Source organism: Mycteria americana, chromosome 2 (assembly GCF_035582795.1).
Source record: "Mycteria americana isolate JAX WOST 10 ecotype Jacksonville Zoo and Gardens chromosome 2, USCA_MyAme_1.0, whole genome shotgun sequence".
Taxonomy (NCBI): domain Eukaryota; kingdom Metazoa; phylum Chordata; class Aves; order Ciconiiformes; family Ciconiidae; genus Mycteria; species Mycteria americana.
Genome location: NC_134366.1, coordinates 157,317,264 through 157,345,193, shown reverse-complemented (window position 1 = coordinate 157,345,193; position 27,930 = coordinate 157,317,264). Strand labels below are relative to the sequence as shown.

At 35.8% G+C, this 27,930-nt stretch overlaps 1 protein-coding gene across 1 annotated transcript in view; it reads left to right on the top strand.

The window, feature by feature from the left end:
• Nucleotides 1-27,073, top strand: part of CSMD3 (CUB and Sushi multiple domains 3) — a 774,333-nt gene extending 747,260 nt beyond the window's left edge. The window contains exons 64-71 of the mRNA XM_075495159.1: nucleotides 4,254-4,365; nucleotides 5,714-5,893; nucleotides 11,651-11,716; nucleotides 13,850-14,008; nucleotides 19,617-19,729; nucleotides 21,816-21,903; nucleotides 24,202-24,337; nucleotides 25,731-27,073. Of these exons, the coding sequence (XP_075351274.1) occupies nucleotides 4,254-4,365; nucleotides 5,714-5,893; nucleotides 11,651-11,716; nucleotides 13,850-14,008; nucleotides 19,617-19,729; nucleotides 21,816-21,903; nucleotides 24,202-24,337; nucleotides 25,731-25,890 (1,014 nt within the window). The 3' untranslated portion in view covers nucleotides 25,891-27,073. The remainder of the gene's footprint in view (nucleotides 1-4,253; nucleotides 4,366-5,713; nucleotides 5,894-11,650; nucleotides 11,717-13,849; nucleotides 14,009-19,616; nucleotides 19,730-21,815; nucleotides 21,904-24,201; nucleotides 24,338-25,730) is intronic.
• The last annotated feature ends 857 nt before the right edge of the window (nucleotides 27,074-27,930 follow it).

Here is a 27,930-nt window from a genome sequence, read left to right as displayed (position 1 = left end):
AATAGCTTCTTGTTACTACTACAGATATAAAGCTGTGGTTGTACCATACAAAGATAAAGGAAGGCACAAAAATTAGTCGTAGCCACCTGATCACAAGGAAATGTGAAGTTACAGCTAAACCAAGTTTAAAAAAAAAAAACAAAACAAAACTCCAGGCAGTTCAAGACACTTTCAGACAAAGGAGGCCTGGCAAGCCTGTGCCCAGAGGTCTTTCAGACTCAATAGACTGTTGCTGGTAGTGGCAATACTGTATTACTGGGCTACCAAACTACAGATACAGAAAAGACTTAATGAGTTGTGTTTTCATTCACTTAAAATATGATGCTAAAAGTTAGTGAAGAGAAATAACTGACATTCCTTTAGCCTCTTGATCATTTGGCATGAATTGGTGGGGATAGAGAAGCTTGTTAGAATATCTTCATGTTCTTTGGTAAACTGAAGTCTAAGAAAAAAATTGATTGTAGAGTAACTCATGAAGGTTAGAAATATCTTCTATTCTTATAAAGAATATAAGATATAATAAGGATAGTAATTTATTATTATTATTATTATCATTATTATACATTATTATAATATTATTCTGGTGAAAAAATGTATCTAGAGTACTATCCTTTTCTTTATAAATGGATGCAGGTTGATATTTATGCATTTTCTTCTCAGATTGCTGTTTCTCCTGTTAGATAATAGCAAATATATGGTCTTTGGTTCTTAGCAAAAGGAAAAGTTAGTGGTGTTGATTTTGGGAATATCCAAACCATAACTGACACTATGGAAAAAGCAGCTATGGAACAGAGATGATCAAGCAGTATACAAAGAAATCTTTTTTTTTCAGGATTGGATGCAGAGACTGTTGAACATAGAGCAGTTCTTCCCTAAAACCAGAGAGTACAGTGAACAAAGATATTCCAGCTCTTTCCTCAGCTCTCCCCACTGGAGAGAATAGTGCTTCTATTCAAGCTGTGTAACAAAAAATTAGGACAAATTAGAACATTTCAAGACTGGGAATTTTTTAAGACCATAGAAGGCTATATTGTAGCGCCACCTGGTGCCTCTGCCACAAGAATATTGCAAAACAGACTTCCTGAAAAGTAATTTTTAAATTACTTTTTTTAATTATTATTTTTAATAATGATATATTGCTTGTAAGTTGTTTTGTTTTTTTTTTTTTAGGAGCAGGGAGCTTCATTCCTTTATTACTTATTCATTATCTTGAATAGAGTGGCAGCACTTCTAAAAAATTCTTTATCACTTGAGCAACTGCTGTATTTTTGATGCTACTTTTAGGGCTTATGTATATAAAGGTAGTGTTTCCCTAACAAGGCTAATACAGGTGACATCCAATTTTTTTGAGGAAATAAGGAAAACAGTTTCACTAATAGTTACTGTTTTGGATAGAAAAATTGGTATTGCAACAACAGGTTGCAATATCAACAATGGTTTGTTTTGAGTTTTGTTTGTTTGCTGTGGGGTTTTTTTAGGTTGGTTTTTTTTTTAAATTGTGGAATGCTAGCAACTGAACCTTTCCACTTACCTGGCAACTTAAGCCATTTCCTTATCTCACTGATATATTTGTAGTACTAAAGAACTGGTCTGATGTTTAGGCAACCAAGCTTCAGTGAAGCCATAAGGTAGGCAGAGCTGCAGTGAAGATGTTTAGACAGTGGAAAAAATTTCTATGCATTTCTTGGTTCTGCTCTTCAGGTGAACAGTTTTCCTTCAATATATCTGTCCAGCAGAAGATTCATTTCATAAAGAACTAATCCAAAGTCATGAATAGGCAGCTAAAAAAGAGACATTACAGAAAATTGAAAAAACACACCTCCTTCCTTTTTTCACTGTTACCCATTGAGTCTTGTAGGTCTAAAGACTTTATGGACATGATTTTCCAGCCCTTTCAACTCACAAAGTGTGAACTTTGTGTTCAGACCATTCTTGATGAGTAGCATTACAATATACTGAATTTTACTGAATATACTGAATTATTTTTTCTTAATCTATTGACTTTTTATTCCTCTAAAATGATTCTATACAATGACAAATTTATTTTAGGTAATATACTTCTAAAAAGTAGGTGAAAATTTCAAGATTGCAGTTATCTGATTAATTCAGTATTGCCCATATTTAAGTAGTGTTGAGCTAATATATGAAAGATAATCACATTGTGAGAACTGTAGAACTCTGAAAAGAAGATACTTTTTTTTCTAAAAAGAGAATGTAGCACATAAAATGTTAATTGAAAATAAGTGAGGTAGTGTCACGAAGCTGTTAAAACCATAGAGTAGCTACTTCTGGAGTTGCTGTTGACTACTAGAGTTTGAATCTCTGACTTAGTTACAGTTTAGATATCTGAGTATAAGTAGCCAATTAACCTCTTTACCTCATCGACTTCCATGATGTCCAGCTACTTCACATCACAAAACAACTATATATTTTCTTAAATATTTTATATTTGGGAAGATCATACTTTCAACTATTCTTTCAACTTTGAAAGAATAAAGTGGAAAGAAAAATAAGTTCTTATTCACATGTATATTAAGAAACTACATTTAACTGTTAAGCTGAGGTTTGGTTTTCATTGGATTTTTTTTGGTGTGAGCAAGGGTGAAAGGGTCCTGGTTTTAAAGACAGTGTTGAAGTATTTTCTTGCTTGATAGCTAAAGATTAAATAGGGCAGGTGTTCCTTCCACAGTTGTGAATGGAGATTGCTTCAACAGAGACAGATTACTGAAATGAACAAATCTTTCATAAGACTAGTACTTGTTGTAAAGTAATATATTGGTGGTGGTTGTTTTAACTAAGCTCTTTACCACACAAAATGTACTTCTATTTCTATTTGGTGCAACTTCTAAAACTTTTAGTGTTTTCCCACTTTGTGCTTAATCATGAAAGTGATTTAGTGCATTTTCTTCAAAATCTTTTAAAAGTCATTACATAGCCCAGTGAGCACAGTAAAGAGGAGAAAAAAGGGAGATGAATTTTAAATCACATACTGTGTTGATGACCTACTATCCGTTGTTCATGGGTTATTATTAAATTTCATTCTGATGAGAAGCTTGAGCTGAAATGGAATAGTACTATAAAGTTTCAAATGACTACTTGTAGCAGTGAAATGCTGTTTCCCAGGACCAAACTATTGTGAAAGAGTCCACATTTTACCTCTGAGTATCAATTTAAGTGTTATACATTTAAAAAAAATAATGAGAAAAACCCCCAGAACCACAAATGTGCTGTCATATACAGTTCAAAGTTTTCAACTTCTTGTTTAAACATGATACAAATACATTAATACATGTCACTGCAGAACAGTAGATGTGATCTATGCACTTTAATATTTGAGTTAACCACTTATAGCATGTAATAAACTATGTAATAAGTATCTCTGAATCATATGCTTGTAATCTAATTTCCCTACTTTTAATGGAAACAGAATTATTTGCATTTTCATCAATGTCACCATGACTGGACGTGCTGAACAAGTTATTCTATGTTACGTTTGTGCAGAAACTGTTATTGACTAAAGAATTCTATTTTCCTTTTTATGCAATACATACCCATAATAAGAATAATAATTAAAAACTAATCTCAGATGAATTGCTATTGTAAACTGTAATGTACTTGTGTTCCAGTTTCTATTATCTGTGTGGTATAAAGAATAATTCTTTTTTACCTCTTGTCATCAAAAAACAAAATTAAAATATTATAGAAACATTAGTTTCTGAAGCATGAGATAGTGTTGTTGACCAGGCCTTTCGTGTTCTAATGAAATATTTCTCATTATAATTTGTGAATTCAACCAGCATTCCACAAAGAGGATCTAGTTCAGCAAAGGTCCAGCAGAATCCATTACCCATTTCAGCTCTGCGATTTCCCTGGTTTGCTGCAAGATTGCCTCACTGGCTCCTCCTTGGTCCAGAGCGAGGAAGCCACAGTAAGCTTGGTTTCCAAACTCACAGTGCCTCAACTGTTCTGGGCCCAAAGCAACACACCAGAGAGACCACAGAAGACAAGGTTTTGATTCTCTTCCATGGAGGATTTCAGTTTTGGGGGGAGAGTAATTTCGATGAGAATGGAGCAAATTTTTATTTCATATCAAAATGGTCTGTGAAATTAATTTACTTTCTACAGAAAGAGCATCACAATTTATCAAGCCTGTATTATGTGAAGGAGTTTGCTATCAAATTTGAAAAAAAAAAAAAAAACCCAACCTGATATTTCCTCATAACAATGTTACTGTGTTTTCTATTTTTCAACAGGTGGGAAATGTTGTTCAATTTCAGTGTAAAAAAGGACACCTTCTCCATGGCTCAACAACACGAACTTGCCTTCCTGATCTTACATGGAGTGGAATCCAGCCAGAATGTATACGTAAGTAAATGACAGATTTTTGATCTATCAATTTTTTTATCTAGCCTATTTAGTTACAGTAACATTGTTATAAAGTTAACTTAAGTTATATAGTTTTATTAACTTAAAGTTAATATAAATTTGCATTACTACCTTACAGCAGCTAGAAATGTAATTTTGTGAGTGAATTTTTCTACAATAGCCTATAGAATTAAGGAAAAAAACAACACAAAATAATGAGAATAACAAACAGCTCATCATCCAAAGAGATGCTGAAAATAATAAGTTTCTATATAAGAGGGTGCAACCCTTCCAATGAAGAGAGTGAAAGATTTGGGAGGAGGTGGTGAGAACAGAACATGGAGGAACGCCCTGCACAACCCTAACTTGTACCGGAGCAGATAGTTACAATCAGTTCTAGTAAAGAGTTTGAGCTGTTTCCCAACTAAGGAGTCAGGGTATTTTAAGAAGGAGGAAAAAAGGGTTTGTAATTGGAAATTTTTGAATCTGAAATGGAGAGAATCTTCTCACTTGGGTACTGGAAGTAGCATTTCATTTCTTAGATCTTTTACAATTTGGTAAACAGTGCTAATTTACTGAAGTTATAACATAATGGTTAATCTTCCTAGTTTTTCAGCTAGCCAGCTGTATTTTTCTGGAAATAGTCTCACCTTATAAGGTCTGACCTTATAGAATCACTTCAGTGTACGGAGAGCATACCCACAGAAGAAAACAGCATTAGTGTTTCGGTTGGTGCTAGCATTCCCCCTAAGCAAACAGCAAATCAGTAGCTCAGGGTGTTGAAAGGTGAGCTTTGCTCTTGGAGGTATGCTGGTTTTGAGATAACACAAGACTCAGATTCTGGTGGTTGTTAAAGATATAAGACACTTTGCATGAGATTAGGAATGCTAATTAATTTTTCTGCCTGATATTTAAACCTTATCTCACCTACAATTTCTCCTTGATCTTTCATAGTGTTTTCCAAAATGACCCATTTATTTACTGTTATTCAATGCTACACAGATATCATAAGTCATGTAACTCACAAGCCATTATTGCTTTTAACTGTGGTAAGATGCACGCTGTTTGTATTCGCATACGCAGACAATTAATTTTGGTTATGCGAGTGCATTTAAGTTGGTTCTTGGTCCCTTGAAATTGAAAGGTCCATTTTCAAGAGTGTATTTACAGGCTGAGGACAGTAATTTATAGACTATGTAGTAATTTTTAATGTTAATTAAAAATATATTAATGTTACATTTATTTATGCTTTTTTCTTCATTAGTTACCTGTCAGAATGGGTATAGATTACTTTTTCAGAAATATTTTCACCATTTTGACTGAAGGATATTTTATCTTTTCGTTGTAGCACACAGCTGTAAACAACCAGAAACACCAAGTCATGCTAATGTTGCAGGAATGGATCTTCCCTCACTTGGTTATACATTGATTTACACTTGTCAGCCAGGCTTCTTCCTGGCAGGAGGATCAGAGCATAGAGCCTGTAGGTCTGATGGCACATGGACTGGGAAAGTTCCAGTTTGTGAAGGTGAGCTTTTCTGTTTCCCACCGCGTCTCTCATCTATCATATTTAAGTGATTTTCCTTACTTGCAGTCCAATAACATAAGGCAGAATGGCAAGGAGAACTAGGAGGGAGAACATCTAAGAAGATAATTAATCTTTTGTCAGTTCTGTTTAATGGGACATATGCATTCATGTACTTGTCTTTTGTTTGCATGCTTAGAGGTTTCAATTCCAGATATAGTTCTGGAGGCCAAATACTTGTGTAACACCTGCTTTTAGACTTCTGACAGTCAGGTGTGGACTACATTCTCATAAGCTTAGTGGAGTAAGAATCTCAATGTTTTTGTACATACCTTCTAAAATTAGATCAGTATAATTTTATTTCCAGAGATTCTGTCAGCTGCAAGACAGCTGTGACAGTTACAATACTACTGTGATATAGTTGCCATCACAGAAACTAGAGTGCTGCAATGGATGGCTATAAACACTTCAAAAGGGGTAGGCAAGGAAGGAGCGGCGGTGGGGTAACCCTGTATGTTAGGGAGCGTTTTGACTGTCTAGAGCTTGATGATGGTGACGATAGGGTTGAGTGTTTATGGGTAAGAATCAGGGGGAAGGCCAACAAGGCAGATAGCATGGTGAGAGTCTGTTACAGACCCAACCAGGATGAAGAGGCACATGAAATATTCTATAAGCAGCTGGGAGAAGTTTCACAATTGCTAGCCCTTGTTCTTGTGGAGGACTTCAACCTAACAGATGTCTGCTGGAAATACAATAGAGCAGAGAGGAAACAGCCTAGGAGGCTCCTGGCATGTGTAGAAGATAACTTCCTGACACAGCTGGTGAGGGAGCTACCTAGGGAAGGTGCCCCACTGGACCTGTTGTTTGCAAACAGAGAAGGACCTGTGGGTTATGTGATGGTTGGAGGCCATCTTGGGCGTAGTGATCACAAAATGATAAGAGTTTTCAATTCTCGGAGAAGTAAGGAGGGGATCCAGCAGAACTGCTACCTGGGACTTCTGGAGGGCAGACTTTGGCCTCTTTAGGAGACTGGTTGACAGAGTCCCCTGGGAAGCAGTCCTGAAGGGCAAAGGAGTCCAGGAAGGGTGGACATTCTTCAAGAAGGAAACTTTAAAGGCGCAGGAGCAGGCCATCCCCATGTGCCGAAAGATGAGCTGACGGGGGAAGAAAACTGGCCTGACTGAATAGAGAGCTTTGGCTGGAACTCAGGAAAAAAGAGAGTTTATGACCTTTGGAAGAAGGGTCAGGCAACTCTGGAGGACTAAAAGGATGTTTTGAGGTTATGGAGGGAGAAAATCAGAAGGGCCAAAGCCCTGCTAGAACTTAACCTGGGCAGCTACTGCTGTAAGAGACAATAAAAAATATTTCTATAAATACATTTGCAACAAAAGAAGGGCTAAGGAGGATCTTCGTCCTTTATTGGATGCGGGGGGGAAACATAGTGACAAAGGATGAGCAAAAGGCTGAGGTACTGCCTTTCTTGCCACAGTCTTCAACAGTAAGACCAGTTGTTCTCTGGGTAACCCAGGCCACCGAGCTGGAATATGGACAGGGAGCAGAATGAAGCCCCCATAAGCCAAGGGGAAACAGTTAGAGACCTGCTACATCACTTAAACACACACAAGTCTATGGGGCTGGATGGGATCCACCCGAGAGTACTGAGGGAGCTGGTGGAAGTGCTCACCAAGACATTTTCAATCCTTTATCAGCAGTCCTGGCTAACTGGGAAGGTCCCAGTTGACTGGAGGTTAGCAAATCTGGTGCCCATCTACAAGAAGGGCTGGAATGAGAATCTGGGGAACTACAGGCCTGTCAGTCTGACCTTGGTGCTGGGGAAAGTTGTGGAGCAGATCATCATGAGTGCCATCACACAGCATGTACAGGACAACCAGGTGGTCAGGCCTAGTCAGCATGGATTTACAAATTCAGGTCCTGCTTGACTAACCTGATCTCCTTCTATGACAAGGTGACTCACTTAGTGGATGAGGGAAAGGCTGTGGGTGTTGTTTACGTGGACTTTAGTAAAGCCTTTGACACAGTTTCCCACAGCATTCTTCTGGACAAACTGGCTGCTCATGGCTTGGATGGGCGTACTCTTCGCTGGGTAAAAAACTGGCTGGATGGCCAGGCCCAAAGAATTGTGGTGAATTGAGTTAAATCCACTTGGCAGGCGGTCACAAGTGGTGTTCCCCAGGCCTCAGTATTGAGGCCAGTTCTATTTAATATCTTCATCAATGATCTGGATGAGGGGATCGAGTGTATACCCTCTCTAAGTTTGCAGATGACACCAAATTGTGCGGGAGTGTTGATCTGAGGAGAGGAAGGCTCTACAGCGGGGTCTGGACAGACTGCATTGATGGGCCGAGGCCAATTGTATGAGGTTCAACAAGGCCAAGTGCTGGGTCCTTCACTTTGCCACAACAACTCCATCCAATGCTAGAGGTCTGGGGAAGAGTGGCTGGAAAGCTGCCTGGCAGAAAAGGACCTGGGGGTGATGGTGGACAGCCAGCTGAATATGAACCAGCAGTGTGCCCAGGCGGCCAAGAAAGCCAATGGCATCCTGGCTTGTATCAGCAATAGTGTGGGCAGCAGGACTTGGGAAGTGGTTGTCCCCCGTACTTGGCACTGGTGAAGCCACACCTCAAGTACTGTGTTCAGTTTTGGGCCCCTCAGTACAAGAGAGACATTGAGGTGCTGGAGCGTGTCCAGAGAAGGGCAACGAAGCTGGTGAAGGGTCTAGAGCACAAGTCTTATGAGGAGTGGCTGAGGGAACTGGGGTTGTTTAGCCTGGATTAAAGGAGGCTGAGGGGAGACGTTATCACTCTCTACAACTACCTGAAAGGAGGCTGTAGCGAGGAGGGTGTCAGTCTCTTCTCCAAAGTAACAAGCGATATGACAAGATGAAATGGCCTCAAGTTGCATCAGGAGATGTTTAGATTGGATATTAAGAAAAATTTCTGCATGAAAGGGTTGTCAAGCCTTGGAGCAGGCTGCCCAGGGAAGTGGTTGAGTCACGATTCCTGGAGGTATTTAAAAGACATGCAGATGTGGTCCTTAGAGACACGATTGAGTGGTGGACTTGTCAGTGTTAGGTTTATGGTTGGACCTGATGATCTTAAAGGTCTTTTCCAACCTAAATGATTCTATGTTTCTATTCTAATATTAGGGAAGGGTGCCTAAAGTCCAAGTAGATGTCTGAATCACTTCATGGAATTAATCCATAGGGTTTAATGTTATTTTATATTTGTATGTAAGCAACAATATACTATTTGCAAACAAAATGTATCTACTTTGTCCTTGATGTTCCCACATTTTATTTTTTTTCCTGGTTTTCACTACATAGTTTGTCATGGCAGGGCATGAAAAACCTCATGGCAAAATCATGGTGAGAATGGTGTTTTTCATGTGAGATAAGAAACATCCTCAAGTATAGCAACTGTTTGGAATTCTATTTCCTGAATAATTAAAGCACCTTCCAGATTACTGATATCTAATGTTTCAGATGTGGTTATCCCCAGGGCTCTTAGAGAGGCATTCAAAGACTACAGCCAAACACTGCTACTTGGAAGGGAAATAAGAAATTAATATTTTGTATTACTAAAAAACAGGTGTCCTGGAATTACATGCCTGGGGGAAAATGGAGCAGAGCTTTGGGAAAGTGTTAGAAAGCAAGCTGCCAGGAAGCTTATGACTTGTTCAGTACTCAGGAAGTGTTATGGCAGGCCAAATGTGATTCATGTATTTTGATCCAAGAATTTTCTGCTGATGATTTTGAAACAAGTAGTATTACCTATCCTATCTGATAGTAAGGATCCTTTATGAGAATTTTTTTAAAAAGTATTAAGTGGTAACTATGAGCGTATCTACCTTGTCATATAACTTAGTTTCCCAATGTACTGAGAAAAAGTTACAGAAATGCATAATTTTTAGGATCAGAGGTCTTGCTTCTTGCTTTTTTAGCAGTGGAGAAAGCTAAGAATGAGCAACATATTGTAAAGTATTAACTTTAATTAGATAAAGTAAAATATCTCTTTTGAAAATACTTTCAGTTTTACCTGTTACAAAGGGGTAAAACGTGTCTCCTATGGAACGGAGAAGAGCACTGGGTCAGGTTGTTCATCTGTGATTGTGAACTTCACAAAAATAACCTGGAAATGTATGAAAAGGAATAAAAAATTTGGAGTTGAGATCTCTAAAAGGATCTGTAGGGGAATTAAACCAGAATTTGGTCCTTTAAATACAAAACTGCAATCTTGAAAGTCTTACTCAGCAAATATCTGGACCTAGAAACTTAAACTCCATAGATAACTTGTTCAAGTTTTGGGTTTGTATTTAAAATTTGTATTTTATTTTGTATTTAAAATTTCAGTTCTGAACTTAACTAGAAATGTGTCCACCTTGACAAGGCTGATTGACTCAGCAGCTTTTTGTACTAAAGCCCTTTGGAGAGTATGATCAAGATATTTCTAACCTGAGTTTGATGTAGTCAAAAAGCACATGCTGCTGAAGCACGCCATCCAGGTCAACCATGCTCAGTGAAGTTCAGTAAGCTTCTTTCAAAACAGAGAGGAAATAGAGATTAATCAATCAGTAGTATCAGGCCATGAGAACTTTAGTTTGAATTGCAACCCCTGCCCTTGTTTCTTGTCAGTTTTAATCTGTATACCAAGAGCAAGCCTTCTGTAATAAGCTAAAAGTTATTCTCAAGAAAAATATTCTCAGTGCTTCTTGCTAAAGTTTCCTTTTTATGCAGAAAAATACTTTACTCAGGGAGAAGGAAGTTGCTTTTCTTATCTATTTTTTTAGAGTATCGATCAGAGAGAAAAGGCCTAGGTTCAAAGCCAAGATCCAAAATACAAAATATTGAAATAACTATTGGAGCAAGGAATGGAGCCTAGTGTTGCATGAGAGTATTTGACATTAGGAGACAGAATTATGTGTCTTCTTTATAGCCCAGTGAATCCAAATTAGTTTCTGCAAAATAAAATAGCTTCAGCTGCAGGAAATGACACTGTCCCATTGCATTTAGTTCATCGTGTTCAGCAGTGGGAGAGTTCCTTCTCTAAGCAGAGAAGAAATGAAATTCTCCAACTTCCAGTGCTCAAATCACCTGAGCAGTTGGAGATACTGTGGACAGCCTCATTTGTTTCTTTGTTTCTGTTGCTATTCTTTAAAGCAACAGCAACCTTCTCCTCCGTTGTTAAGAGATTAAGCATGAACCTTTGGGTTTTCTGTCTTGAACCCAAGATGTCTCACTCAGTACTGTTGAAGATAATTAAGTCCTGGAGAGGAAAAGAATTTAAAACGCCTTTGTTATGTATCTCTTCACTATTTGGTGTTACATTGCTTCCAGTCAAAGCACTATTCACAGTACTATTTTGTGTGGATCCCGATTTAAATGATATAACTAGCCTCAGATTACATATTAGACGACATCTCGCATATTAGGTGCATAGTCCAGGACTATGAATTCTGAAATGTGGGTTCTGAAGTGAAAGTCTACACTGTTTGGGTATTGCAAATTACTTGGTAGCATCCAGGTGCCTGACTTAGGGTAAAATGCGGCAACAGAAGAAATCAGTGGGTGTGTGCTCCTGTGATACTAAGGCTTGATACTGACTGAAATCTCATTCATATTTGAGTTTCAAATGTCTTATATCCTTTGTAACAAATAAATTCCACTATGGAAATTATTTTCCTAGTTTCTGAGTAACATATTTGCTACTGATTTGTCTTTTTGTCATTCATTCTTTCTAACAGCTGGTTCCAAAATACTAGTGAAGGACCCCAGACCAGCTTTGGGAACACCAAGTCCCAAACTAAGTGGTAAGTACTTTGAGGTATATATAGTTTTAAACAATTTCTGTAGAAAAGACAACGAGAATCAATTTAGTGAGACTGCACTGAATGGTTTAGAATGAATAAAGGGTATTAGATTAGGCATTACATTAACAGAATAAAAACATCATTAATTAAATTATTCCCCAATGTTTAAATCCATCTAGACTATATGTTATTATTTATATCCATATACATTTTCTAACTGTTATGTGGTGAGAGTTTTATTGGTTTCAGTGAAATTACTGTATTCTGTGTAAGATGCTATGCAATTTACCCATTCAGAAACTATATTACTCACCCAGAAATAATTTAAAGACATGTTGTTTCACAGTTTTTTTCAGTCTTGCATTTCTTTTACATACTGCTAATTTAAATTGCTTTACCTAAATACTTCAGTATTAGCCTTCAACTTAACCTTCAAAAAAGCTAATTTTAGCCAAGAGAAGGTAGTGTCTCTAACTCTGGCTAAAGTCAACTCCAATTTTAACTAATTTGCTATAGAAGACTATCTTTGGATGTCCTGACTAGATCCAGGAGAAGCCTTTCTCTGTCCACTGAAGAGACTTTTTGAAATAAACTTAACTAAAATTAGCCTTTGACTATAACCCTATTAAATGTCTCTCAATAATGAATAAAGATTTAAAAGTGATTCCTTAGCATAGGGGGGCTTTGTGAGGCTTTTTGTTTGTTTGTTTGTTTGTTTTTTTAACAGGCTGTACACTACTTCAAAACTGTGTTTGTCGATGTATTGCATGGTAGTCATATTATCAGTTTTTTCATTCAGCAGCTTTTTGTACAATCCCAATTAATTGCAAATAAAGTGCATAAAGATCAGTTTTCCTGAAAGTAGGGAAATAAATTTCAGGCAGATCACAAATCAACAGCATCAGACTGTTTGCACTATGCAGTTTCCTTGCTTGCAGTTTGCAGGCCCAGTATCTAGGTGTTTTGTTTTTGTGGGTTTACTTGTAAAAAAAAATATATGCATATATACATATACATACACAAATAAAAAACTGGGAAAGCTCTTTTACTCTCTGTGGGGAAGACAACCTGTCTCTGTGACCCATAAAACAAATTATGAAGGAAGACTGTTGGGTATTCTAGTGTGCCCCAGTCTTGAATTTTGGGATATCCGGAGAGAGAAAGGGGCATCTATTCTTCTGTGTCTATATGACATGAGATGCCAATGCACACAAAAACCCAGAGCTTTAAGTTCAGTGTGACTCCAAATAATGCGAAAGTGCTGATTTTAAATAGTGATTATTTGTTATAGGGCTAAGTTTGATACACTGCCTTTGGAAAGTGTAGTAAAGCCATCTTAAGTCATCTTCAATTTACTTATTTGAATGGTATATCATCTTAAGATTTTAAATATTTGCATGTATCTGTTTCTACCGGATAGGTAACTTTTTTTTTTTAAACCATACTGTTGCTGGAATAACATTACTTAAATTAATCATTTTACAGTTAGATAATGATAAATATTAAATTTAAAGGTATAAATCTAGCATATTTATTTTTCCTGCAGTCTATGATCTCTTTTGAATGTTAAATCAGGGGATTTTTTTTTTCTCCTGGTGAAACTCATTATTTTTTTAAGCATTTGAAGACAGGACAAAACTTTTTATATAGATTTTTCATTAGAAAAATTGACTAGGTAATAAAGAAGATGCTTATAATCTTTTAATGTCATTTAAATACGCTTATAAAATTTTGGTATCTCAATCGATATTAATTACTGCAAAATTTAATCCTAACTGTATGTCCCTGCCTGTCTGTGCTGGCATAGAAAAGACTGCAGTGAGAGGAATCTGGTCTTTTGGTTACAGCTGTTAAACTAGATTTTGTGAAGTTGGTTTAATTTTAGGACATGTCCATATTTGAGGAAAGAACCAAATGAAGGTACAGTTGTGGTTGTGTTCTTCAGTACAAATACATTTCTTTCAGAAATGTTCATGCCAGGTTTCTATGCTTTATATGTGAACATTATGCCTAATAGACTTAAAAACAGAGAGGATAAAAATGCTAATATTTATCATATATTTTGTTGAATGCTTGACTTTATAAGTACTAAATATTGCAAAATGTGTTGAAACATGTTTGATGTCTGTATAGTTCCTGATGATGTATTTGCCCAAAATTATATATGGAAAGGATCTTACAATTACAAAAGCAAGAAACAGCCAATGACTTTGACAGTCACCAGTTTCAATGCAACTTCAGGAAGAGTAAATGCAACACTTACAAACAGCAATATGGAATTGCTGCTATCAGGTATGGGATAAGAAAAACTAATTTCCATTTAATTTTTTCTGCTTTATATACATTGGTTCCCTGTAACTTTGTGCATAACACTTAAACTTTTAACATCTTCTGGAAACTTTCTTAGCTTATCAAAAAATTTTCATTCTAGTTCAGTTCCTTTTCAAAGGTAGGGATTTTTCCACCTTTTTCTTCTCTCCCCTTTTTTAATTTCCCAGGTTTTTGTTATATTTGGAATTAACAGTTGATGAGGAGTGAAAGAATCATCCTAATTCTCATGCTTCTTTCTTAAATATTATAAATAAACTTAAATTACTGTTCCTGAGATTTTCTTAATTCTTAAGTGTACAATTTCCCTTCAATAGCCTATTATTGCCTAATAAGTAATATGATGAGAGTGATATGTGTTGACCTAGCAAGGCAGAAACACTTAATGAACATGGAGAGCAAGGAGAAATGACACTTGTTAGACTAGCTGATATAGTTGAAAAAAGTAGCTACACTTCATGCTGTGGTTTCAGAAGCCCTTGATTGCAATCTTCGTTTATGATATTCCATAGTCCCTGCCACACAGAGGACTGTTGCCATGGTTATGTTGGCACAATATGCACCGTTCTCTATACTGTGAACCATCAGCAGAAACTACAGCTATGGCTTGACAAGAAAGCAAACAAAAATACTATAAAAAATGTTTGGGTTTATAGTTTTTGTTTGTTTTTCAAACTGTCAATCCCTTGATTGAGACATCTCAGCCACACAGGCAATAGGCCTGGCACACCACAGGAGTGGCAGGCTATAGCACAGGGGTGTGAATAAGTATAAGAAACACCTGAAATCAATATTATCACTCAAAACTCAGTTTCTTGAAACTTCACTCTCTATCTACAACACTTTTTGCAAGGACTGACGAAGCCTAAAATTTGCAGTTAACGTACAGGCTGGACACTGTTGGTTTTAATCTTGTTTATCACTTAAGGCCCCCTTTTTCTGAAGTAGTTTAACATCACTCTTTATCCCAGAGGTGTTAGCAAGGACAGAAGTGATAGAACATTAACCTGTTGGATAAAAAGAGGCGGGGGAAGTTCAGCCCATATGTTTCTGAGAGGTGTGGTCTACAGGAAGAATGTAATGGGCCAAAGAATCCATGTCTCTGTTGAGCTCTTAGCTTCTAGTATCTAGTACAGTGGTGAATTTTTGTCACTAGGTTTGTCTGTTGATGGTATTTTGTAGGTGTTCTTTGAAGAGTCACACCTGAGAGTCCATAGGTGGACTGACTGTTTCATAAAATATTTTCTGACTGGTAACTGTGGTTTTCTTGACCGTCTGTGTGAATTTATTCTATCATATGATATCTTTATCAGATATGATATCTTATCTTTATTTATTCTATCATATGATAAAGATATGTTTAGTTTCAGCCATGTAATTTATGAGGGTATAAGGTGCAGCGGATGTAGTATTTCATATTTTTAGGATTAGTAAAAGTAAAAGCTGTGTTTTCCCATCCAAACAACTTCCTCCTCCAAATAAAAAGGTTCCCTCAATTAGACACAAAAGTGATTTCAAATGCCCATTTTTACTCTACATACAGGCATTGTACATGTCATCAGGTAATTAATATTATTCCCTTTCCCTATTTTGCAGATAGAAAACTGAGATTCTGTATATTGAAAGAGTATCTTAGGACCAGGGAAGTAGGGATGGATCAAAAAAGACATTTAGATGCCAGGAAGCTGATTTCTCCTATACTCAACTTGTAGGTTTCTGAAATGAAAACTAATCATCTCCCTGTGCAGCACTTACTGTTTTGCATTCCATCATTTACTGCATCTTTTTTTACTTCTTTTTATTTTGACACTTGTGCTTGCTGTAATTATAGTATATATGTCTGTCACAGGTTAGAAATGGGCATGTTCTTTTGATCAGGTTAGCATGAGTGAAAATAGTAATGCTCTTACAGGGATTAAGAGAAGAGAAAGGTACAGCTTTTACTTCTTTATTTGGCTCAGATTAAACACTCTGTTGTAGACTGGGAAACCAGTTGCCAGCTCTGAAGAAGCACATCGGCCTTCACCAAGAAACACTTGCGAATTCACCGTTGTAAATTAGCAGAGAACAGGGGTGCCTTGGTCTGTGGGATAATTTTTCTCTATGCTCTTGTTTGAGTGTACGTACCTAATATTCATGCCCATGTACACACACCACAGCCCTCAGCCTCATGCAAGTATTTCCTAATGTACATTTATAAGATACATCCGTGGTAGATGTGATTGATTTTTTTTTCCCAAGTTCCAAATGATTTCTAGATGCACACTGTTCAAGCTCTTAAAGTGACCGAACACTGTGTGATAATGTTAACGCAGTCCTGAAGACAAGAGAATAAACCCTGTCTTATCAACGCACATTCATTTGAGCTCAGTGCAGTGTTAACACAAAAGTAAGTCTGCTTGTTAGCTCAGAGATTATTTATATATAATGATACCTCCTATAGGGCAATCACCTACCCTTAATGCAGAGAAGGCTTTTGTTCTGTGGATTTAAGCAGGTAAATGAGAAACATGAATCAGAAATCTCATTGCCCTGTCTCTTACTGCAGCTTCTGAAGAGAGCTAGGAAGTTTGCATCTTAACCTGAATTGAACATTTGAGATGCCCATCTCACTGTAGTCTGTAGTGAGAGCCTAGAGTGAATAGACTAACAGAGAGGACAAAGTTAAATGTCTTTTCTTAGTTGGAATATATCTGGGCATGTGATCTGCTTCCAATTTATAAGTTTTCGTTTTTCTCAGATTAACAGACAGCAAGACAGATGTGAGCATGCTTTTTCTTCTCTGGAGTTCATTTTAACACAATGACATCAACCACCATTTTCTTCTGACCATGTATACAAAACTCTAACTGTTAGTCTGAAAACTCTGCTGTCTCCCAGAGCATCTCTTTTGCAGCACTGCAGTCCAATATTAAGCTGTTGGTTGTGCCAGCATTTCTTCCCTCTCTACCTTAAGATGCAAAGAGCACTAAGTACCTAGGTATTTCCTTCCTTCCGCTACTATGTTAGCTAGTGGTTTTGTGCAGCCTTAGTTATATTTTTTTCACTGATAGTGTGGTTGGTTGACCTTGGCTGGATGCCAGGTGCCCACCAAGCTGCTCTATCACTCCCCCTCCTCAACTGGACAGGGGAAGAAAAATATAACAAAAGTCTTGTGGGTTGAGATAAGGACAGGGACAGATCACTCACCAATTACCGTTGTGGGCAAAACAGACTTGGCTTGGGGAAATTAATTTAATTTATTGCCAATCAAATGAGAGTAGGTTAATGAGAAATAAAACCAAATCTTAAAACACCTTCCTCCCACCTCTCCCCTCTTCCCAGACTCAACTTCACTCCCGATTTCTCTACCTCCTCCCCTCCAAGTGGCACAGGGGGACGAGGAATGGAGATTGTGGTTAGTTCATCACACATCTCTGCTGCTCCTTCCCCTGCTCCAGCATGGGGTCCCACCCGTGGGAGATAGTCCTTCACTTTCTTCCCCTGCTCCAGCATGGGGTCCCACACATGGGAGACAGTCCTCCACGAACTTCTACAATGTGGCTCCTTCCCATGGTCTGCAGTTCTTTACGATCTGCTCCAGCATGGGTCCTTTCCATGTGTCCTTTCCATGGGGTGCAGTCCATCAGGAACAGACTGCTCCAACGTGGGCCCCCCATGGGGTCACAAGTCCTGCCAGCAAACCTGCTCCAGCATGGGCTCCTCTCTCCACGGGTCCACAGGTCCTGCCAGGAGCCTGCTCCAGTGCAGGCTTCCCACGGGGTCACAGCCTCCTTTGGGCATCCACCTGCTCCAGCATGGGATCCTCCATGGGCTGCAGGTGGATATCTGCTCCACCGTTAACTCCCATGGGCTGCAGGTGGATATCTGCTCCACCGTTAACCTCCATGGGCTGCAGGGGACAGCCTGCCTCACCATGGTCTGCACCAGGGGCTGCAGGGGAATCTCTGCTCTGGCACCTGGAGCACCTCCTCCCCCTCCTTCTTCACTGACCTTGGTGTCTGCAGACTTGTTTCTTTCACATATTCTCACTCCTCGCTGCAGTTGTGCAGGTTTTTTCCCCCTTCTTAAATATGTTATCACAGAGGTGCTACCACCTCCACTGATTGGCTGAGCCTCAGTCAGCGCCAGCTGACATTGCTTCTGTCATACATGGTGGAATCTTCTGGCATTTTGTCACAGAAGCCACCCCTGCAGCCTCTCACTACCAAAGCCTTGCCACTCAAACCCAATACAGAGAGCCAGTACCTTCTCCTACATCTCAGTGCTGTCTTCACTTCTGGTTCACATCAGAGAATTTGGATGAATATAAAAATGGGAAATGACTAAAATTAAGGGTACTGCTATGCTACTGGAGTTTTCAGTTAATACAAAGAGATGTAGTTTAGTTCATATGTAGCTGACATATACTAACTAAATCTAGTCTGAAGTCATCCACATTTGGAAGTCAGTATAAATAAAAAAAAAATTGGAGGGATGAAAGCCAGTGTTTAAGTCTAATTAATTTACAGTATGAATTCTGTTCTGTGATGTATTGAGTCAAGAAATCGGTGAATTTTAATTTCAGTTTGGTGGCATTTTCTGGAGGTGGAAATATAATTGCTTGGGGTTTCTTTTGCTTTTTCTTGTTTTTCATTTTAGTTTTGTTTCTGTTAAAGTTTTAGCTATCATTAGCTTTTGTTTATGTAGAGTGCAATATAACCTTGTGTGATTCTACAAATAGAAGACTTCATATGAAATCAACAGTAATTTCAGCTCTGCCAGAAAGGAAATGATCATACTAGGGAGGTCTTCTATTTAAAATCTGAAGTCTTAAACCATTAATTGATGACAATGGTTAAAAATGTGGGGGTAAAAAAATCTTGACTGTATTTTCACTATTCACCATTGTCTCTGTAATGGAAGATTAAATCATTAAGCATATCGCACTATTTTATCTTCATTCTCCACATTAACAAATAAGGTTATTTAGGTTCTAAATATTTCTTCTGCAGGAATGAAAATGAGTCAATTAATTATGCCTACAAAGTGAATATGGTTATATACAAGTCTTGTCATTGTCTGGAAGAAACTGTGTCGTAATATTGACTGCTGAAGAACAATTCCATTTTTTGAGATATTTTCAAATTTAGAAATTTTTAATTTAACACCAGCTTCTGGAAAAGCATTTAGATGTGGATGTTCCTATTTTCATCTGCTTTACCTGATGACTAAATTACAAATATTGAAAGTGGGGATGCGAGGTTCAAATACGCTCTGCCTGATTCAGAACAGTATTTTCCACCTCAGACCAGATTACTGTCAATGTTTGTTCTGTCTGTTGTTACCATAACTGTTAAGTAATAGCCTGTCCTTTCTACAGGCTAAGCTAAAAACAGTTTCTATTGAAATTCTATGATAATTGAAATAATTTCACAAAAGAATGCGTCTTGCTAAAATAAAATGTTGGTAACAATTCTATCTGTTCTTTCTGCTTTCCCTTTTTAAGGCAAGAGATAAAATGCTTATTTTTAAAGATGAAATTATTTCTCTACTCAACACAAATATAAATTTTTAAAACTATATTCTACAGGAGTGTATAAAAGCCAGGAAGCTCGGCTAATGCTCCACATATATCTCATTAAAGCACCCTCCCATACATCTGTGAGCAAGCTGAAAGAAGAAAAATGGGCTATGGATGGTTTTGTGAGTATATTTCTGATACAAAAGAGAGAGAAAGATTTTTTATGTTTGAAATCATGCTGGTGTTCTACACCCAAAAAATCCTGAGACATATCAAATGGAATCTTGTTAGCAATGCTGATTCTTGTTAACAATGCTGATTCATTAAATGAAATGAAAATTTTATTGTAAGATATAGGAGACCAGTCTGAGGGAAAATATGGGAATAGTCATACTGTGTAGGCACAGTTATAACGCATGTTAACACAGAAGCAGTTCTCTTACTTCTCTTTGAATTTTATAACAATATATTGAGAAATGTTATCATGATAATATAATATCAATTTATAATAATATTATAATATATAATATTAATATAATAGAAATTTTTATCATTAGGCTAGCAGTCATGGTTTACTTTTTGGTGATACTTTTAGAAATACCATGAAAAAGCTGAACTGTTACATGTAAGGGGAAAACAAAATAGATTGCTCTAATTAAGCATTAAGCCCTTTGAGGATGCTGGGGCTGAGCTTATTCTTTAAAAGGGGGAAGAAGACAGCACATAACTGAGAGGAGGAGAGGTGAAGGAGAGGGGTAAGAAGAAGCAGCAACAGCTCAGGTGGCTGGGATGTGGTTTTTTTTAAATCCCTTCAGACAATAGACAGGAAAAACAAACATTGCCCAAGACAATGCTAAGGCTGGAAAAAGCTGAGTGTGTTGGGGGCCTGAGACGCTTAATTTGCCAGAGAAGAAAGTAGATTTTTCCATAAAGAAAGGTCCTAAAATAATTTGAATGATGATGAACACTCTTACATCCCTATTACACCATCTCATTTTTCAAGGAATCTGTTTTCTTATGTTTTACCTACTGGTAAAGCACTACTAGGACACCAATATGGGTGCACATGCCAAAAGAAGAGAAGAGGTATACATTGAAGTGTATACATAAATTTATATTTGTATAACTTGTGGCACTGCTTCAATAATAATTTTAAAAAGGTGCAAAACCAAAACCAAAGCAAAAAAAACCCTAAACTGCTTAAACAATAAATATATTGGTAAAAGGGCTTAACTCCCTTGGTTTGTACAAACCTTAGGCCTCATGAGCATGCTCCTGAGGTGAAAAAAATATGGTAAAAGCAAGAAATTTACTTTCAGACTTCTAAAGGTACAAAAATACACAGTACAGTCCCTACATTCCATATGCTATTTACATACTGTTCTTATTTGACCATTTTATTTTTTTTTAATCTTGGAATAGATCAAACAGGCTGCTTTACCCCAAAGTAAGAAATTGACCTGAGAAATGCACCCTTTCTTCAGTGAAAACATAGCTTCAGGTCATTGCTGAAGACATACTGTTGCCTTGAGAAAGGGAAGCTTAAGGGAAAATCTTGAAGGAACCTGCCTTGGGACCACTGAATTTAAACCTAATAACTATCCGGGGAAGCAAGTACCTGTAAATTTGAATACAATATGTTAGTTTAGAATGTACTTACCCTAATAAGGGAGATATTAATAGGATCACAACCCTTTCCTCCCTTCCACAAGTCTTTTAGTTTATATTAGCGTGTTTTGCTCTTGTACCAAAGCCTCATTCAATATTCTTCTGGTCTACAGATGTATAATTAAGTAATTATTGGGATAAGCACTGAGTAAGAACAAAGGAACTAACTGTCAATTGAATGCAAGGTCTTTTTTATTTACTTTTAAAGTAATTGTTAAAACATCAATACTTGCATTCTTAGGATTATTTACAATATAACTTTTGCCATCTGCTTCCTAAACAAATAAGATAATTATGAAGTAAGATACTTAGAAATACTGACATCTTGAATTGCCAGAAACATTAAGTTTTGTTGATTTAAAAAAATAATACAGTTAAAGGTATTATAGGGTAGTACATGTGGCCATAAGCCACCATGTCTAAGTTGTGCCTTTAACAGTTCTGTCTTTTCTTTTGAACTTTATAGATTTCCTAGAGAAAATAGGATGTTTTTAATGGGAAATAACAGCTACCAGTCAAGCATATTAGGTTATCTCTCTTCCAAATAGATACTTGTACCAAACTTTTCCCCATTTAATTCAGAGTACTTTTTGTTTACAGGTTTCTGCTGAACCTGATGGGGCAACATATGTTTTTCAAGGATTCATCCAGGGTAAAGATTATGGACAATTTGGACTTCAAAGATTAGGTATTCAGCAAATTCTAAGTTTTTGCCAGTTCATTGTTCCATGTTCTGTTTTATTATGTCCAGTAGTATACGGGCATCTGAAGTATATTATCAGTATTAACATTTTGTAGAATATTGAGATATTAATATCTTTAAAATTTAATTTAAGTAGTACTTACAAAGACTGTTTTGTCAGAAGTTATAGGGAGTTAAGATGCAGCTTAGTACAGCTGTACATTTTTTATGTTTTAAGCAATGTTTTTCTATGAATATGTGTAAAATGCATTTAGTTTCACATCTTAATAACTATTTAGAAAGTCCATGTTATAGGATGCTCTCCTAAACTGATCTCTTGCTCATGGTGCTGAAAAAACATTCCACCTAAATATTTGCTAGAAGAGTGAAACTGCTAAATATTTGCAAGTAAATCTTTATGCTACTCTTAAGAAGAACAAAATCTTACCTACTTGATAAGCATTTATTTCCTAATAACTGACTTTTTGGTTCTATAGATTCAGTTCTACACCAAACTAATAGTCTTTATTTATCCTTTCTTAGAGAAGACGGCTCTGGTAACAGAGCTTTGGTAACATTCTGCTGTGCTTTTTAAGAAAAAGAATTCAATTTACTTTTCTGATACTACCTTACAGAACTGTGATATTTATCCTTCAATAAGAATTTGAATTTAGTTAATACTGAATTCTTGAATGGTAAAATACTATTGAGAATGTCTTAGAAGAGGAATTATTTTTCACTGATGTAGTGGCTTCTTAGATAGAGTGCTTATCTTCAGATAAAATTCCTATGTGGAGGCAAAAGTAGGTTCTTTCAGCTGCAAAGTATTGTGCACCCTTACCTTTTCAGTAAGGCTGGGAAATTCTTTAATTCTTGAATGTGCTGGAAGGATTTATTAATGAATGTATGAGGTAAAGGCAAATTTTTATTTTTTCAGAATTCTAAGTCACAGTAAACTGGACTGTTTCTGATCTTGATTTTCACTGTATTTGCATATGCAAATTCCTTAAAAAGAATTTTTAGAAATATCTTCATCAAGAAATATTTACTTTACATGACTATGAAAAGAGTTATTTCCCTTTATTAACTTTTCCAAAATATTTGAAAGTCATCTAACAAAAATTAAAATGCAAGACTTCCTTGGCAAATTGGTTTGATAGTTTCTTATGAAAATTATATTTCTTCGTTTGATTTTCAGAGGGATTTTTCTTTTTTTTTTTTTTTTTTTTGGTAGTTGTGAGATTCTTTTCTTTAATACATTGAAGGTACTTTTTCTTGGTTCATATCTTCTAGGAACAGAACAGTTCACTCCGGTTTATATTCTAGACAAGAATTAATTGTAGTTAATATAGCCAATAATATGGTTACGGAGAGATTTACAACCCTTGAACAAATTTTGTTTAGCATGTTTACCACTTCATTATTTCATGCACACAAGCACAAAAATGGTTTCTCTGAAACAAAATATTTTGATTGCTGCTCCCATACAATTTTCCTCACAATATTTAATTTATTTTTCTGTATTTTTGTATATTGATTGTCTGTTTGTTTCTTTTTGGTTTTTTGTTTGGGTGGTTTTTTTAATTTCTTTATTTTGCCTTGAAGATCAAGAAAGTCAGGAAATATTATGACCTATGCAATTCTTAAAAGGTCCAGTTCAAAGCTTAAAAATTAACTTTGAAGCTGCATTGGTATTCCTTTCCTCACCTTAAAAAGGTGTATATCTTGTCTATAGAGATAATCTAGATAACGTGTTCCTCAACCATGCAGCATATCATATTCTTATTTTGTCATCAAGATCTGGCTTTAGCTCTTCACAATTGTTCCTACCTCCTTCACTTCATGATTCACTCAGTTTGCCTCTTCATGTGATTTAACCTTTCCTTGAATTCATATTTGTTTTTTATACATGCAGGATTTGTTCTTTCTGAAATATAACAATATAATCAGTAATATAATCAATCTAACATATGGGTTATTATAAATTTGACTTTCTGTAACACAGTACCTTAATGTGTATTAATAACATCCAAAACTTGAATACCATACAGAATTATTCAGTAAAATATTTACTGTACCAGAGTATATGTATTTTTCTCCCGACATTTTGCATCCACTTAATCAGAATATGGTATACCACACTGCAGTTACTTTCCAGGTGGTCTCAGCATACAGCTGTATGTATACAGCTAAACATATTATGATGACCCAATCGCAAAGTGTTATTGAATTTTGAAGTTTATGGAGTAGTATGTGCTGGGGCTAACAATTATATTACTTTTTTTTTCTTATCATTCTTTTTAGGTCTCAACATGTCTGAGGGTTCAAATTCTTCTAATCAACCACATGGTACAAATAGTAGTTCAGTGGCCATTGCTATCCTTGTGCCTTTCTTTGCTCTTATATTTGCTGGTTTTGGCTTTTATCTTTATAAACAAAGGTAAGTAAACAATTTTGTTTACAATACGTAAACAAAAGTACGTATATAGAATTCCTGTATGACTTGGTGGTTTTATTGCCTTCAATCTTTATTAGTGTCAAAAAAGTTTTCTGTAAAACCACAAAATGTTTGCAAAATATGCATGTAGACTGTTCTTTCTACTTCCATTAAGGTCTGGCATAACGTCTGAGAGATCAATTTATTGTACCTTGCTATAATTTCATTTCTACCTATTTAAAATGTTACAAATTTCTCTCTTTATGATAACAAAATGGATGCTATAAATTATTGGCATATGGGGAATAATATAATTAATAGACTGTGTGTACTTACAGTAGATTGTCTGTATTTTTTTTTTTACATGAGACAGAATTATGCGTCATATCTTGAGTAATTTATTTTAATGCCTGCTCTCTTTATTGACTTGCAAGTATATGCAAGTATTATGTCATTGAGAGGTTTCATTATAGAACTGTTTCTGCATCTGAAATTATTAGTTCATATGAACCTATGTTACACAGCCACCAGCCTTCTCAATTTCATTAGCCTAAGTTCAACAGTTTTGTTCATGTTATTGGGACCAGTATTAGTTCTTTGGATTTAGTGTCAAGTAATCTTTTCCTATAGCTTTAAAGCATTAGATGACTAAAGAAAATTTAATCACTTTAATGACAAGACAATTCATTGCCTACTAGCTGTCAAAATGGTGATTTACATCTGGTAGTCTGACAATAATCATTGTAAAAAACTCTGCAGGATAACATCAATTTAAAATACATACCATCATTTTTAAATGATACCACTTGTTTTTGAACTGCTTCAGAGTACTAAAAAATGTTCACGTAATTTTTTTATACATCTGCTATTAACTGTATGCTATAAGCACTTGTCTTCACTTTTTATATTCATGATTTACAATACAGTATAAATTTTACATAACAATATAGATGAAATATTTTCAAGTGATTGATCTTCGATATTTTGAATTACTTACTGAAAAAGAAAATGTTTCGGCTATGAATTCATTCTTGATAAACTTTTTGAGTCTCCAAAGCGAAAATCTCAGTCATCTGGCTGAGGAATTATTGCATCTTTACAAGATTTTGTTGTACTCTTAACTATTTATCATCTGATCATCCAAGTGGAAATACCTACCTCTTCTCAGGTTGTTAACTAAGTTTTTAAGTGAACGCCATTTTAAATGAATCATAAATCCCTTAAACTTTGATAAAGAGAGTACTAATTCTTAGCACAGATACTGTAAAAAAAAAAGAGAGATGTTATATTTAGCTCCCATAATTGAAATTGGGAGCTAAATTCTGTTCAGATTCTTAAACCACATCAAGTCAGTGAGGAAAACTGCAGTTACAAATACTCTGTCTTTCTTCTACAGGACTGCACCTAAAACACAGTATACAGGATGCTCTGTACATGAAAATAATAATGGACAAGCTGCTTTTGAAAACCCCATGTATGACACAAATGCAAAGTCTGTGGAAGGGAAAGCAGTACGATTTGACCCCAACTTGAACACTGTTTGCACAATGGTATAATGTGGTAATGATATGTCTTCAAAGTCTGGAAACTGACACACAACAAAGTGCACACACAGTTCACTGATTAAAAAAAAAAATTAAAAAAAAAAATGAAGCACACTTTTCAGGATATACTGGGTCACCTTTTCCTGAGGATGATAGACAAGAATGGGTTGTGGTTATTTTGTTTTGATTTGTTTTTCACAAACTGGATCAGAATTCTTCTTCGTGTATACCACGGAGAGTTTTAAAAAAATTTGCTGCACTCCATGAGTGCTACTCACAGTTTATTTGCTTTTTTAAAAAAGGAGGTTATTCTAAAACATAAAACATATTTGCATATATTGGAGGAGCATCCACTATCAGTATTTCTGTGCTTTATAAAAACTATAATAGAGGGACTGGGTTAAAAAAAAGATATAGGTAGAAAATAAGAGCTATACTTACAGGAGACAATAGATCACTGACTTCTCTTTAACAGTCATATGCTACATCTTTCTCATGAGTTTGTACCATTTTTCATTTATTCAGCCCATTTAGTATTTTATTTTTTTCAGAACAGTTAATGTTTTAAGTCCAGGATGTAGTATTTAGAAATCAGCAAGTACAACTTACTCTTTTCATGTCACAGAAGAAAAATTAAAATGTCAGGTTCTTATTTAATGAATTTCCTTCCCTGCTTCACATTTTGCTTCCTTTTCATGTTCCAAGTCAAGCTGCTTTCCTCTGTTTCAATTAACAATACCCACAAATGGTAATGTTTCTACATTTTTTTTGTCAATCATACAACTAGATACATTTTGCAATCAAGAAGCTAATATGAATTGAGCTTTGTCATGTGGCTATGTTTCTTACTGTTGAAGAACATTCAAAAGAGTGACCATCTTATATATTTTTAAAATATGAAAACATAATTTAATGATATTTCCAATTAAAAAGTGCAGTTTACAGTAACATTAGTAAACAAATCCATATATAAAAAATTTAAGAGTCCATTTTTCAATCCATGCTAGTTAAACCTAGAGCATATCACATCAGTTTATTCCTTAAGCATTTTGTCAAAATGCATGCACAAAGCATGGCAAAATCCCATTGAAGTTGATGGATTCTAAGAGACTTCAATGAACTTTGAATCAGACTTACAAGGCAAGAGAAAGTTATAATTTGGAAATACTGTGTTTTCACATCTATTTTATCTATATATTCCATACTTTATGGAAACAAATCCTTACAGCTAATGATTTAAAATTGAATATATTACCATAGTGCAACGAAAACAAAAATATTAAATATATATATATACATATATATATATAAAGCCATGATTTTATTAGGGACAATCCATTCATTTTAGGGACAATTCAGATTCCACAATCCTCAGATACAAGTTTTAGACATTCCAGAATCACTTCTAAGGAAATGTAATTTTTAATTTTACAGTTATTTCATATCACAATTATTCAGTGGAAACTCAGTAATTTTTTTGATGTAGGTCATTGTCTTCCATTCATAGCATGACTCACAAATGCTGTGTGTTAGCCAGTGTGAATTATCTGTTATTGTCCCTTTCAGACATTAATAATCCTGTGAAAATCTAAACTTTTTATTACCGTAATAGAGAGTGCCTACCAAAAATCATTGTACCCAGGATTGCTGCTTGGATTTCTATAATGTTTGATGAATTTCTTATAAACCATTTTACAACATATTGTTTTGAATATTCATACAACTCTGTCAAACTGTATTCTACTAAAAGGATGCTGTTTTATATTTTATACCATTGTTCGTTATTTATTCTTGTTTATTCAAATGACTGCAATAACTATGATTCATTCATTAATGTTAAGGTTAATACATTTGAGATCGTTTAAAATGTTTCTTCTGCAGCTGGCTACTCCTCTTATATTAATGCATACACTTTTGTAAAGAAGTATATTTTTATGAAAAAGGATTTGTAAAAGTATGATGTAAATTTTCAGTGCAATGTAAACAAAATAAAAATGGACAATTGCTTTTTTTAACCATGTTTCTTCTTTGGAAGATGAGCTTTAAACTCAT